Consider the following 15,519-nt stretch of genomic DNA (forward strand, 5'->3'; position numbering starts at 1 on the left):
GACAGAAGAGACTAAAGTTACTCCACAAAGCCTCTGAGCCAAAATTATTTTAGTCTCATGCCTGGACTAGCTCCACAGGCCTGGCACCATTCCTCATGGATAGAAAGACTGTACAGTGGAAGTGGTAACAGCAAATCCTTCCATTCTACACTTCTTTCCAATCTCCAACCTGCACTGCTCCCAGTGTCTTCTGAGAGGGCTCAGTAATGCCCCACCAGGATTGATCCTTGCCTGGATCCCACTATCTCCTGCCCGTTCCTACTGGAACTGCACTGGATCCAATGCTAAAAGCAACTCACAAGTTAGAAGAAGATTTTTCTCAATTCACTCATTTGCCATTCCACCACATTTTTTTGTTTGGTTGGTTTTTTGCCATTTCTTCTTATTTCCTCAAATCCTCTTCCTTTATATCTGCTGTGGTTTGGGGTTTAAAATTTTCCTATTACCTCCAATGAGGCCTGTCATGTCAGTAGCATTCTGCAAAGTAAGAAATGTTAGTAGCATTTTACATATGAAAAAGTAAAATTTTGCACTTTTGCTAAAACTAAATTTGTGTGATTGAATATTCCTAGTTAGGCTGAATACAGGGAAATAATTAACATGAATCTAAATTTAACTTCTTTTTTATTTTTATCTTGCAACACATCTTTATGAACCTTTGATATTTATAAGGGTCTGACTTCACATGCTTTTGTAGGTATATTTGTGAGGACTAGAACATAGGTTTAGCCTTGAACATAAAACCATAGACTCACGATCCACTGAAATAGTCATTATCTGCATACCTGTCCCACAGAGTTTATATTGCCTCCTGAACCAATTCAGATGAGCTTCAAATGAGCTCTGAATGCAATTTTCAGAAGTGCCCAGTGCTAGCCTGGTTCTGCTCCTTTTGAAGCCAATGATAAAGCTTACAAGGACTTTAATGAAAATAAAAGAGTGCAAGATACTTAAAATGACTCATTGTGTCTTGGCAGCCAAGAAATTCTATGTTAAGGTTTCACAACACACAGCGTTTTCTCCCCTGACACAAGGATGCAATGTGTACCCAGTCATCCCAGCAATGTGAGAGGACCACAAGCAATGCAGACTAAGGGAAAGATAAAATCAGCTGGGAGAAAAGAGCAGGAGGACAAGAAGGGTGATGAAAGAAGAGATAATGGAAAGAAGCAACAAAGAGGAGGAAAGAAGAAAGAATTGTCGACTTCAAAGTTATTAGAGATCATGAAAAGAGGAAAGGATGAGAGAGGAACAGAGAATGAAGACATCAGCCAAAGGGGACAGAGAAAAAAGATGCAAAAAGGAGAGAGAGGAAATTTAAAAGTGACAAGAAGAGACAATGAGGAAGAAAAAGGATCTGGAAAAGGAAGCTGTAGAATGTGGAAGAGAAATGCTGTAGAGGAATATGGATGAAAAGCAAATCATGGGGCAAAAGCAAATGGAAATACTTGCTCCACTGTAGGAAAAGGATAACAGATTGAAAACAGGGAGACAGAAGCATCGGGAAAGAAAATGGAAGGAGTAAAATAAAGAGTGAAGAAGTATGTAGATGTACAGCTTCATTGAGGGAAGTTAAGAGAAGATTAATCCATCCTAACAAAACAAGTTTTCATTGCAAAATGACAGATAGGTTGTGCAAGTTTTTGTCTAGGTACCAAAAGAAAGTATCAACACTTTAGGAATTCAGAAGTCCAATGCTGTGGTAAAAAAATAGACGATAAAAGACAACAGGGTAAAAGTGGAAAAGCATCTGTGTTCCTACTGGCATTAGACCAGACAACGGCATTTCTGCTGTGTCTTCATGAAGAAAGGGATCATCAGCATTCCCACTTCACATACTTAATTAGAGCTTGACAATCCTCCAAAATACCTGGGACTGAAAATAACTTAGAGATTTACACATCCAGATTGCTCTCAGAGAGCTGGCTAGAACAGGAATGGCTGGGAGGCATTGCTCTGACCGCTCAGAAAGGTGAAGGCCAAAGCAATTGCTGGTTTCTGTCCGGTTCCTGCTAAATAGGTGTTTTCGTCACGATAACCGCAGCCCTGACTGTTACTGACACACCTGTGGCCCCAAGATCGCCGCTGAGGACCACACGGCTCTGCTTTGGAGCAATCCGCTCGCCCTGCAGGCCAGCGGCGAGTGGCACAGGAAGGAGCTGGGGGGAGGGAAACTTGTTCTCTCTTTGGGCCTCTTCAACAGTTAAAAAGGGGACTTGTTTGTCAAAAGCTGCAAACCTGTTGTTTTCTGACAAGCCCTCAGATTCATAGAGGCATAGACATACAACAAACTTACCATACCTTACAGGAAACTCCATTTCTCAGTTTGACAAAGTTTCTTCTCATCCCTTCCCTTTCTTGCCCTCTCCCCTTTTCTTCTTCCTTCCTCACATATTCAAATGAGGGAACTGCAAACACTGTATCTTTACAGGTTCACTTTGCAACCTTTTGTTTCTGGACTACCTGACTAGAACCCGCCCCCCCCCCCCGCAATATTTTGGTTATGAATCCACATGTAGTTTCAGAAGACGTATAGCTTTATAGCTGCAAACAGAGCAGTGAGTAAGAATCTGTACTTCTAGCCCGTTTTCCTCTTCTGCGTAAAGTCATTTAGCCTCTCTATGCCCCAGTTTTCCTCTGCCAAATTCTTCCCTTTTTCAAAGCAGTATTGTGAGATTTTACCCATTAATGTTTGTAAAGTACTTTCAGATCTTCAGATGAGAGATAGAAATGCAAAATATTATTGTGTCTGTCTTCCAGCCTCCCAACCTATGAATTCCATTCCTGGTGATTCAGTCAAATAAAACAGAATCTCAAATACATGGAAACCACCAGACAATAAAAAATTCTACTTTCTGCTATGAAAAAATCCCACAGGAAACGATTATATTTCTCTAGCCTTTCTGAACCTTCAGCAGAAAATCACACCTCTACTACAGAGATTGACAGCATGGCCAAAATAAAACTATGAGAAAGATATAATTTTGTATTAAATCCCAGTTCTTTTGCCTTGTGAAACATTCTGAAGAACCATTGTGAATTTTTGCACAACTATACTGGTTTACTCCCCCATTCAATTCAATAAGATTTTTCTTTTGCATCGCTAGCTACGTCTGCTTTAAATATTAGTAATTGATAGGATACATAGTCTGTCTGGTAGACTGTATTATTTATATGTGTATTCATTTACTTACTCAAGGGAAGGTTGGATCCACAATGTAGTAGGTGCTAAGTGCTGTCAACTAAACAATAAAAGTAACATCAGTATTTAGAACTGATACACCAGCTTACTAATAACTGGTCATGAAAGGTATTGTGTAGCAACCCATTGCAACTGAATCCCAGTATAGTTTGGAGGGTCCTGGAAAGGATTACTATCTGATGGCTCTTGGCACAGCCAGTGTGAAAGAAATTAATGGCTTAATTCAGTTCCATGGGAGCAAATTTCCTCAGCACAAAAATAAAATGTTGCAGCAGTTTGCAGAATCAATGCTCTTCACCTTTATTAGTGACTGTTATTATTCCTTTGTTTTTAGAGTGTCCACTGAGTGCTATTATTAATCCCCCAAGAGCTATAGCTAAAAAAAGGTGCACAAATAACGTACAAACCTGCCAATTCCTATGAAAACTACAGCCTAACTTAATAACATGCCCTTTCCTTAGTGAAAACCAGGCTGTAGTGATAAGAGCAGTGAGGATGAAAGTGCAGAGGGAGAGGGCTTGGTGCTGGGCATAGAAGGGACCAAAGGTGATTGAAGGGGCAAGAGACAGAGAGAAAAGAAGAACTTATATTGGTTACCGTTGCTAAAACTGTTTCTAATGATCAAGGTGAACATTATCACCCTACTTAGTGAAAAATGCAACCATGTGTTACAATGACCTGACTTTTATTTTCACGGTGTGCTGAGTTTGGGCTTACATAATTCTAGATTGAAGGATTTATACATACAAACTGTTGAAACCTTAAAGACAAGATTTGACTGAGATGGAAATAGAATTCACTGCGTTGCTGAATCTCAACCGAAGGTTTCTGAGAGAGAGAAAGAGGGAGCCTGAGCTTGAGCCTGAGCCCAAGGCTCAGTGCAGGCTCTGAGCTGTGGTCAGGCTGGGTGTGCTGCAAAAGGTTCCACGAGAGCTGCCTCCTCCCTAGGGAAGTGCGATCCTTCTGGTTCCAAAAAGCCATTGTCGTTTTGTGGTAAAATCTCTAAAAGGGGAAAAAAAAAAAAAAAAAAGCAAAGTGTTTTCATTATATTGCAGATTACTATATCTTTGTTTTATTGGTATGTTTTAGAGATAATTTATGTTTTAAAATAAATTTTAAAAGTAAGTCAACCAAAACTATACACAGTAATGAGAACAAAACTACCTCGGTTCTGTCTTTGCACATTTGTGTAACATCCTATTTGGTCTCATGCTAGTTGAGCAATAAATCTGAATATGTAAGCTACATGTAAGTTTATCTAGCTCCTGTAGACCTAGATAAAAGCCTAGGAATATAGATTTAGATGTGGATCTTATTTGTAGTCTGCTATGCTGATGTTAGCTGCTTTTTTTTTTTTTTCCCGAGCTGAGCTTGCAGCAAGGCTTTTAACCATTGGCATTTGGAAAAATCCTCCCAGAGCCCATTTGGGCATCGCAGCCATTTTCTCCCCAGCCCCAGGAACCTCCCTAAGTTCCTTCAAGCTGCTGAAAGTCCTTCTAATCGCTACACACCTTCAGTCCTTTTCCCAGTGAAGAATGGGTAGTGGGGCTTAAGTGTATTTATCTGTTTGGCTCTCACCTTTATTTCATTCCTGCTATGGAGTCTAAGCCCAATAGTGAATCCAGCTGCCACAGCGGTTGCTGTTCTGCTGCCCTGTCCTGCTTTCTGCTTATGCTTATGTTCCCAAAAAAACTTCTCTGGAATGTTCCGTGAACTGAATGGGACATCAAGGCAGTGCTAACCGCATTCTCCTTCACTGACAAGCTTTCTTTTACTGGATGCCCTGAATTTGTGGTAAAGTGCTAGTTCTGAACTTCGCTCTTTACAGGGTGAGTTCCTTTTGTCACCTCACTCTTTACAGTACTAAAGTATTTCCTTTGCTGCAATAAGCTATTATGTAGAGTCTACAAATAAGCTTCTGATCCTGTCAAATTACGTTCACTTTAAGCAAGAGGAAACTGTATATCTCTTTTTCCACTTACTCTGATAGTCATTTTCAAAGGATTTTGCATCACTTGCCTCTTATAAGCACCTGTTCATAGATTTTTCTGGCATTGCTTCATGTACATGTGATCGGTTAAGTCATTATATATAGGTAGTAGCTGATAGTAAAGTAGTAGTGTATATGCAAGTCTTACGTATGATCAGACATTCCAAAAATACAGACTCACAATTCCAGTGGTACAAGGAGTTGTAGTTGTCTCCTTATCTAATCTGCTTAGGATAACAAATAAATACTGTAATAACTTTATAGTTGAAACAGACTGCTGTATATCTGCATCCTGTATTTCACAATGGTTGCCCACAGAATGGAAAGAGCAGTAAATAGAAATGTTCCAGGGTTTTAAAATGTTCTTATCAACTGCACTAAACTCTCATTTCATCTGTTACATTTAGGTCAATATAAGCTTATGAGACTTGACAACAAATATTGTAGTGCCAAAATCAAAATCTGAAAGGTCTTTCTAAAATCCTTGCCTACATAAAAAATCTCTTCTGGTTTAATCAAAAGTATGATTTTAAACTGATGTGAACTGTACAGAGCCCTTTGTGAAGATACTCAGTTCAATTTACAGCAGGATGATTTCTTCTTTAGCTTCAGTTGCTTAAGGTTCTTTTAAATGACACAGAAATAAGTTAGTTTTTAAATTGTGTAATACTGTCCAAATGGTTGAGGTGTAATGGTCTAATTTTAAGACTGATGGATTGGATATACTGGTGCATCTTATAAATCCTGTTTGTTAAGACACTATTAATCATGCCTGCCTGTAGCAAAAGTCTTGGAAAAGATGAGAAAAACCATTGTTCAGTTTCGATAATAGCTTATTCTCAAAAAGATTGAAAAGTCTGTAGAGGAAAATGGTGGCTTCAAATAGCATGGGTTCATAAAGATGGAATCCTTGTAGTACCTCAGACTGCAGAGGAACAGTCTCATGGCTCCTTGTTCTCCTTTATTCATTTAAATGCCATGGAATTTAGAGCCAAAGTTTAGTCAGTTCCTTTAATTAATACTTATTCCCATATCTTTTGATTCAACATCTTTAGAGGCTTCAGTCGGGCTTCAATGATGCAGCTGGTCTTGATGGAAATAGGAAATAAGCATTGTAGATCACTGAAGATACCTAGCATTTAAAAAAAAAACACATGAAGCAATAGATTTTCTCTCTTCAGATCTCAAAACATTTGTCAAAAAATAAAAATAAAAATAACTAGTGAGAACATCTATATATTTAGATATGAAGTATTTAAAATATAAGACCCTTTATATAAGATGCCCGAACCATTTATTTTTTAACTTAAAGAAATAGCCAAAGTTTGTGCTAGCCGTGTGCAACCACAGCAGAGAATAAATTGTAAGGGCCATACAGACTTCTTCACCAAGGGCCATATTTTTACCTAATTTGTGACAGAAGAAACTATGCAAAAACTAGGGGGTTTATCTTTCTACAGAAAGATTAATGTGTGATGTCAACCTCTAAACTGGTCTTTAAGATATTAAGAATGACAGTAATACTTATACTTTTAGTCAAGATCATGGTCTTATACTTGGTCCTGTGCAAAGACATAAAGGAAGAGAAAAGGAGAATTGTCTTTAAGGATGTTGTTTAGAATTCTTGTCCAAAGCACACAGACTGTTTGTTATATAGAAGAGAAACTTCAGTCACATAGTGAACCCCAGAGGTTTTACCAACTTACATCCTGGAAGTGCTTCTGTATTTAATGTTTTCTAATGAATAACTGAACTGGTCCAGATGAAGACCATATAAGAACTTCATTTAACAAATTCCAGTTTAATTTATCTCTTTCAAGATTGCATTAATCATGATTGAAGTTTGGCCCTGCTGAGCTCCTCAGAAGTAGGTAATGCTTACTGGCTTTAAAGAGCTAAAATTCAGCTTAATGGAACATGACAGCCCTATTGCACTAAATTCTGGGTTGCTTAATTCCTGATTTTAAGAAACTTTCAAGTCTCTGCAGGAACCTTCGTGAAACAAAAGTTTACCAGTATGGACCAACTCTGAGGAAAGCACTCTTGTAACTAAAGGGTGAAAGCCAAAATCTGCATGAACTCTGGATTCAACTAGTGAAAAAATTCAGTGTTATGTAAATCTGATGTTTCAGAATGCAACATCTGAATTTGCGCGCATGCTTTTTAGAATTTGAATGCTTTCTTCAAATGAAGCTTTAAAGCATGGCTAACATTCAAAACTCAGGCTCAAGAAAAGCGACTTTTTGGAACTCATGTAGCATTCGTCTATTCAGTAAAAAGAATATAAATTAATTCTTCCTTTGTCTTTTCTGTGATTTAGTGTAGCAGTTCAAATACCAGCTAATGATTGTACTTAGCATTATAATTTAGCTTATTCTGTGGTGATCGCAATCATCTTTGCAATGTAGAAAAAACTACCCATTTTCTTTGATGACTCTAATGTCATTCAACTACTAGAAATTCCACTGATGGCTGTATCAGTGTCTTCTCTGACTGATGCTGTAGCTTGGTGTTTGGGAGTGTTTGGGTGGGTTACCATTTCTCTGTAAGGGGCCAGCATTACTTCCCGTTCTACACATTTCCTTTTCCTTAAGCATTTCCTTCGCTTCATGGAGAGGTGGTGCGACCTCATGACACTGTGCAGTGGGATTAAAGCAATAGCCCAGATGGAAAACAAAACAGCTGGCTGTAGTGTTAGCTATTACCTAAGCATACACCATGGGGATATCCCATGTGCTGTCAACCCTACTCATTCCTGGTGGTGTGAGGATGTCAGGCTGCTGCTGGAAATCTCCACTAATCTGCTGATACTAGAGATATCCAGAAAGTGTTTGAGTGGGCAGGTGAGGAGTAGCAGACAAAAACAGTTTATGAATTAAAAAAAGTATGTTTGTCCCCAGTGTGGAATTAAGCTCAGGTTTAGCAATGCCTAGAGGTCCCCAGGGCTGGCACCTGTGGAAACAAGGACTGAGCCAGTAAATGTTTTTTAATGGGCAGCTATATCTTTCCTGTCAGTAACACCGCTCCATATCTCTTCCATTATTATTCTAGGTGTCCCACCCCTGGGTGTGATGGCTCTGGGCATATTACTGGAAATTATGCTTCCCATCGAAGGTACGTAAAGAGAAATTTTTGTTCTTTAAATCAAACAACTGAAGGGCTAGAAGGGACCTCAACAGAACTCTCTTCCCTCTCTCAGCAATGAAGTAGGATCGAGTGCTGTACGTAGACATACATTAGTCTAACTCATTCTATTTATCACCAATGAATAACATTTCTCAGTTTCAGTGTGGCTCACTACCCAAATAGGTAGGAAGATTTTTGCTGATATCTAGCAAAATCTTTGTAGAAAATGAATTCAATTTTTCTACCTTCTCTGTTAGCCCAGGGAAGCAATTCAACATTCATAACTTTCTACTTTCTACTGCTTTACATTCTAAATGACTTAACTCTTCTCCTCACAATCCTACCTTTTCTGGACTCAAATCCCATTCCTGCATTTTTTCCCCCAGAAATTATATTTCCTGATTCTTCCTGTCAGTCTCTTCCAGACTCCCTCTATTTCTTGAAATGCAAAATTGGATCCAGTTCTTTACCTCCTCTCCCAGTTGAAGTCTTACCACCTTTAATCAGAGGGAAAAAGTACCTCTTTCATCTAATATACACCAGTCTCAGTACATTTCAGAATAAAGTTTGGCTTGTTTTTAATTGCAACACATTGTACATAACTATGTCAAGCCAGAAGAATGGAAAGAGAATGGATGAAAGCTGTTACCTTAACTGCTTAAACTATAACTGTGGTCCTTACCAAGGGCCAAAGAAAGCTTCACATTTACTAATTAGGGTATTGTTGGTAACCCCAAAATGAATTACGGTGGTACCACTGTAGAGGTAATGTTACAAATGCAGTGTAATTAGCAATTCTCCTGTGGCTATTTGAGAACTATGAATCAGTAGAGAAGAGCTGCACCGTATTTTGTAAATAGCTATTCACTGTTTAATCAAAGAATAATAGTGTAGCCCACTTCTCTTTTGTTAGCAAAGGCTCTTTACTCCCATGCATAGAAATACTGTTGAGTCTGGATATTTGCTCGCCTCACCAAGTCCTCATAGGTTTACAATTGGCTATAACAAGTCAATGCACAAATTCCCAGTTTAAATGTATTCCCAGTAAAAGCAACAAAAAGTTTAAAGTTAAAACATAAATAACATAGAGATTGGGAATGTGCCATACTTTTACATGCAGTAAAAATGAAAAGTTCACAATGACAACTTCTGTAATGCACAGTTAAACATCGAAAGTACAAATAACATTATAAAGGAGAAGATGTAAACATTTTAAAAGCACTTACATGATGCAGGAGATTAAATCACACTGTCAAAGGGATTTAAGGCCAAATTTATAACTACCTTTAACTATATGTAGCTTTATCAGCTCACACCTCTAGCAACAATATGCTTGGTGTAGCTATGCCCCGACTTTGCTATTTCAGGAACTTGTTTATGTATTTGGTCATATATTTAACCAGAAACAGGCAGGACAGTGAAGATGCAGAAGGCCAAGTGTCACATTTTTGTTTGTATCTCATACTATCCCTTACAACCCTTTCAGTTTCAGAAGGAAAGGAATGGCAAGCTTCTCTCCTAAATGGCTGCCGAGATGTCTCAGTATCATTTGTATTTAAAATGGCTGCTCAACAGCAAGCGCACATGAAGGCAGATTTAACTCTGCCATAAGTCGCCGTAGCTCCACACACCCATTCAATGTATGCAAGAAGTTACATCGTATTTACCGGTGTTGAATTTCCCTTGTTCTCTTTTATCTTCATATATAAGGAATTAAACTGATATAAAAGTGAAGTAATATGTTTACTTTGTAATAGCTTTTGGTTATTATAGGATCAAAAAAATTAAAGCAAAGGCTCATCCTTGACATATGTTTTCTTGGTGAATCTGCTGTCAGAGGAGAAATGAATTAATCATAACCTCAGAAGCTGTCTGTTGGAAATGTCTGTTTAGAGGACCTGAAAGGTCTTAGAATTTTCTAATAAATCATAGTGCCAGAATAGAAAGATCTATTGCAAAAAGATGATGCACCAAAATACCAATAAGTAGGTGATAATTAAATTGATTTAATATGTAGAAAGCATTAAATCATTAGTCAAGGCACAAATTCTTCATTCAGATTTTGTTAGGAAAATGTCATCATCTACAAGCATACCCATCTGTACACCTACTAAAAAAAGTATTGCTTTCTGAGGCATTTCTATTAACTATTTAGTTTTCGGGTGCAAAACCTGATTATTCTCACACAGTGGATACAACTAGTCTCACAGATAGGCTAGGGATATCTGTAACTCCTGTCCTCTCCCCTTCACTTTCTGCAGTCCACGTTGGATGGGGGGAATGGACCAACCTGTTCCTGAACTGCCCGCCTGCCCCAGAGCCTGCTTCCTCTTATTCTAAATCCCTCAGACTCTGTTTCTCCTGCCTCTGCCTTATTACAGATTATGATATTATTATTATTTTCAAAGAAAACTGTTTTTAAGTGGCACAGGCTTTCTGAGGTTTAGTTTGTACACAGGGAACTATGATACTTTGGTGTGCACTATGCAAGTTGGAACAAACAGCAGCTTGCTTTAAAAAGGAAGACTGTCAGCTGCATTTAAACTAGAAAATGAAATGGGATGAGAGCACAGGTCCAAGCATCAGAGTGCAGATGCCTACACTAGTAAATTGTTAGCGTGTCCCCTGGCATGGTACTGACCCTGGGGCACTGAAACTCTCCCAGGCAATTCTCAGACATGATTTGGGGCTCAGCATGGGTCCAGATCATTCTCTGTAAGCAATATGGGTGTAGCTGTCCTGCTTTACAGCGACAGAGAGGTTAGCTGCATGGATGTGAGCTTGCTGGTCTTGGCTCAAGACAGCAGTTCTAGATCCCTTCTGTTTACCGCTACAGGGGTAGCCATGCCATCTCACCAAACATTGCTAGGTAATAGACTATGTCCAATATCTTGTGCTAACATTCCTCCCTTATTTTAATTGACTTATTTATGCCTTTACAGCATGTAACCTCTATTTTTGTCTATTGTTATTTACCACCATGGAATTCTGTCTGTGATTGCATCACTCTTTTCTCTGCTTGTTCCTCCCAGTTCTTGCTAGTCTTGACAAGACAAAATAACTAACAATTTTGCTACCACTGATTCTATCTCTTCTTCCTGCAGACAGGGTCTACTATACAACACTGAAGTATCTTTTGTTATGCTGAAAACAAAAATTTAATCTTCTATTTAGTTTCTTTCTCTGCGGAAATTTTTCTTTGGTAACACTACTTTGTCTCTTATTGCAATACTTTTGAAGGTGTTCTGCTGATGGATTTCTTTTTTAATATTGATATGTTAAGATGGAAATAACATTTATATGCAGGACAAAGCATGATTTTTTGATAGACATATTTGTGTCCTTAGATAGCAACTACTTAAAAAAATCTTTAAATATCTATTAAAGTCATTGTCAAGCCTACTAAATGTTTTCTATAATGAATTTTTCATACGCAAAGGGAAAGCTGAGCTTATAAAATCTTGGAAAAGATATATCTTTTTCCATCTTATGTGGTTGAAACCGACATCCTAGGTGTCTAGTTAAATGTAACATTGCTTAGCCTAACATATAACTCTGTCTCTACCAAATCTTTTGTCTGGGTGAGTTCCGAGCACTTAAACTCTTTCTCAGGAAGACATTGTACAGCTCTGAGCTCTGCTGTGTTTTTATTCAACAGTTCTATAGGATTCTTACTTGACGACTGAGAAGGTTTGATAGTGTTTCTGATGTGCTCCCTAGAGAAATCTTTAGTCCTACCGAGAGATCCAAAGACTCCTGTTTTTTAAGCCTACTCTTCGTTCCCTCTCAGACATACAGAGGACAGAATGTCTCTCAGCCCTGAAACACTGCCGTCTATGTCTTTTAAAGCTGTCGCTGCTGCTGCTGCTGCTGCTGCTGAGTCAGCTGGAGGGATTATTAGGCAGAGGGTTTAAGATCTGCTTTCCCTGGCTCCTCGGGGACTGCCTGTGCGTGTGGTCTGCACAGTGCCTGCAGTCCTTCCCGCCATCGCAAACTGAGATGCGCGGATTCCCCCTCGCGGTTGCATACTGCAGCTCTCCTTGCTTAAACGGCTTGAGCTTTGATTTTGGAAACTGGATGGAATTACCTATTCTGCCAGTTTTTCAGATAGAAAATGTATCTCTTGTAAACTATACCTAAGAATGAGAAACTGCATTTTAAAATGTTTTCTCTCACTCAGTCTTTCAGGCTGTCCGCGAGCAAAGAAAAGTGGAATCAGGATAGCACAAAGCAAGGAAGACAAAGAAGACCAAGAGCCAATTAGGTGAGAACAAATATTGTCAAAAGGCCTTCATGTATTTTATAACGTCATACATTTCTTCAGCTTTTTATTAAAGCTTAAATATTATTGTGTGATAGTTATCCAAGAGCAGATGGCCACATTGATTTCTATGAGTGAACTGCAAATCAAGGATCGGTGATGATTTATTCTAGCCAAGGATACAATCTTCTACAATTTAGAAACAGTTTGAAATACGATTTCTTTCACATGAAATTAAAACATTGCAGAGATATTTATCTCCTGGAAAAAACCTTAAACGTGTTTGCGTACCATAGACAAACCATACATGGTAAATAAAGTAGTTATAGGAATAGAGAACTAAGTATTTATATGAGATTGCTGCAACAAATCTGACTGTTTATGCAGTTTACAAGAGGAACAAATGCCTACCTATACAGGTCGTGGTTTCTTCTTGCAAGGTGCTCTGATACCTGTGGCCACTGAACTCAGCTGGTTTAGTGACTGCTTAGACCATGCAGGACTGGATCCTCAGTGGAGACCTGCAGCAATGTTTTAGTGTGGGACAAACAGTGAAGTAACCAACCTTGTTTTGACACGTGTTATGTAGCAGCACACTAAAAAAACATTATTTTCTTTAAACATTTCACTTTGAAGATTCTAACCTGTTCCTTCTAACCCTGGTTATTTGTTTTTTGGAAATATACAGGGCAAATGTATGGGGGAATTCCCAAGTAAGGAAAAACATCAGATGAATACGGAACTGCCTTCATTGATCTCTCTAGGCTGTAGCACATAGTTTGTTATAATCTCTCCTATTCAGAGAGTGGTTAAAGGTGCTCAGCGTTTCTGATGAGGCGCTATGATCACTTTATACCTAACTGTTTATACCTAACATTTTCATGACTTCAGACAAGTCTTGTTTAAATTCCATACACATAAATAAAATGTACCAAGGATTATACTAAGTAGGATTTTATGCTTATAGAGTTTTTATGGGCAATTTCCCTGCTGAGTGGAGCTCAGTAGCCAACATTTCAATTCCAGTGTGATATTTACTGTAATGAACACCTGCAATTCAAATATATATCTCAGTCCTTTTGTTGCAATTGCACAATATGAACATCTGTGACTTCATCTACTGGCTAGCCTTCTTACAGTTTATCAAAGAACACTTTTTTTTTCATATTAGTAAAGTTCTGCTTGTAATTTTACCCACTACAGGGTATCTTGACTATTTTTAAGACCACAGTGCATGATTGTTCTTTTCTTTTCATGTCGGGTTTATTTTGACTTTGTTGTAGAGGCTACCAGGTATATGATGGCAAGACAATAAAGTTTATCTCATCTATCTGCTATCCAGATGTCCAGTTCCTGGTTGTGATGGTCAGGGTCATATAACTGGAAAATATGCATCCCATCGCAGTGCATCAGGGTGTCCTCTAGCTGCCAAAAGGCAAAAGGATGGATACCTAAATGGCTCACAGTTCTCTTGGAAGTCAGTGAAGACGGAAGGAATGTCATGTCCAACCCCAGGATGTGATGGCTCAGGACATGTCAGTGGTAGTTTTCTTACTCATCGTAGGTGAGTAACTATGGCTTATATTTTTCACTTACGCTTATTATTTAAGTTAGATTAGCAAGATTTGAAATACAGCTTTTTTGTCATGGCATTTCTCTGTTCTTGTTGAATTTTGTTATTACTTTGAAAATTAATCTTCCTACGTATGTTTGTAGATAACTGGAAATTAAGACACACAATTTTTTTTCATGCAAGTCCTTGCAGGTAGAGACCTGAATCTGAATCTATAATACACAGAAAATTTTAGGGAAAAACGTGTGCATGACAATAACTGTAAATCTGCTACTGCTTTATTGAGTGACTCTGGACAAATTGCTTTAGGATAGATTTTGTAATACACACCTGAATCGCCCTGGTTTTCAGAGATGTCAAACACATTGTTGGTTCCCAAACATCAGAGCATGGAACTAAAGAACTTAAGGAACCAGTTCCATACTTCTATTCATTTGGTAATGAAAATGTTCACTCAAAACAAAAAAAGTAGAATACAGCAGATTAATAAAAACTAACAGAATACAGATATTTGACAAAAGAAATGCAAAGCCCAATTTTTCATAAACTTAGCAAAAATAAGAGAACTTCAGTGATGACATTTTTCATCGCTTTTAAGAGATTAAGGAAGAGAAAGTGGCCAGTGTATTAGGGATAAATCTTGCTGCCATTTTAGATATTAGCTTATGAGGAAGCAATAGTGTTCTTGGAACTTTGGGTGGGAATCTCAGCCTGAACATGACTATAATACCAGAGCAAATTTCTTCTTATATAGTCACTACTATAAATTCTATTACTTCAAATATGTCAAGCCAATGTGCCTAATTTGTCACCCTTCTCCAGGCAGACCTCAGTTGAACTTCTGTACCTTTTAGTTAGCTAAACCAAAATGATCTTGTTTTGTAGTCAGTTCTAGATATAGAGGTGAAAAGTGTACTACTTCTTCCTTCTCTTGCCTGTAACTATCTCCTTTGATTCTTTATCTGACAACCCTTTATAGCTTAACTCAAAAGCCTTACCCTTACTGCAGCCTCTCCAGACTTTGTGCACGTAGTTCCTATTCGTTGCTTAGGTTCAGAGCTGTTTTTCTACTCAGTGTTTGTATGGTACCTACCATGAAGGGATTCTGGTGCATGACCTGAGGTGCTACTTAAGTGGTCAAATATATTTCACAGTCTGCTCTAGGGAGCAGCAGATGCAAAAGCCCCGAACATTTGTTCAGATGTCCACATGTGGATTTAAGTTTCTGACTTTCAGTAAAATACCAGTGTCAGTGTTCATATTTCAGTTTAGCTTTCTTCATAATGATGCAACGTTTATTTAACTCATAGAGGTCTATGATTAAAATTTTGAAATTATTTTACCTTTAGTTGAAAGATACAATATAA

General features: G+C 38.2%; 1 protein-coding gene across 22 annotated transcripts in view; it reads left to right on the top strand.

The window, feature by feature from the left end:
- Positions 1–15,519, top strand: part of MYT1L (myelin transcription factor 1 like) — a 321,134-nt gene that overhangs the window by 279,355 nt on the left and 26,260 nt on the right. For all 22 annotated transcript variants that reach the window (XM_054822319.1, XM_054822316.1, XM_054822318.1 and 19 more), the window contains 3 exons: positions 8,244–8,306; positions 12,499–12,582; positions 13,922–14,143. In XM_054822319.1, coding sequence (XP_054678294.1) covers positions 8,244–8,306; positions 12,499–12,582; positions 13,922–14,143 — 369 coding nt within the window. The remainder of the gene's footprint in view (positions 1–8,243; positions 8,307–12,498; positions 12,583–13,921; positions 14,144–15,519) is intronic.

The sequence above is a fragment of the Grus americana genome, chromosome 3, assembly GCF_028858705.1.
Source record: "Grus americana isolate bGruAme1 chromosome 3, bGruAme1.mat, whole genome shotgun sequence".
Lineage (NCBI taxonomy): Eukaryota > Metazoa > Chordata > Aves > Gruiformes > Gruidae > Grus > Grus americana.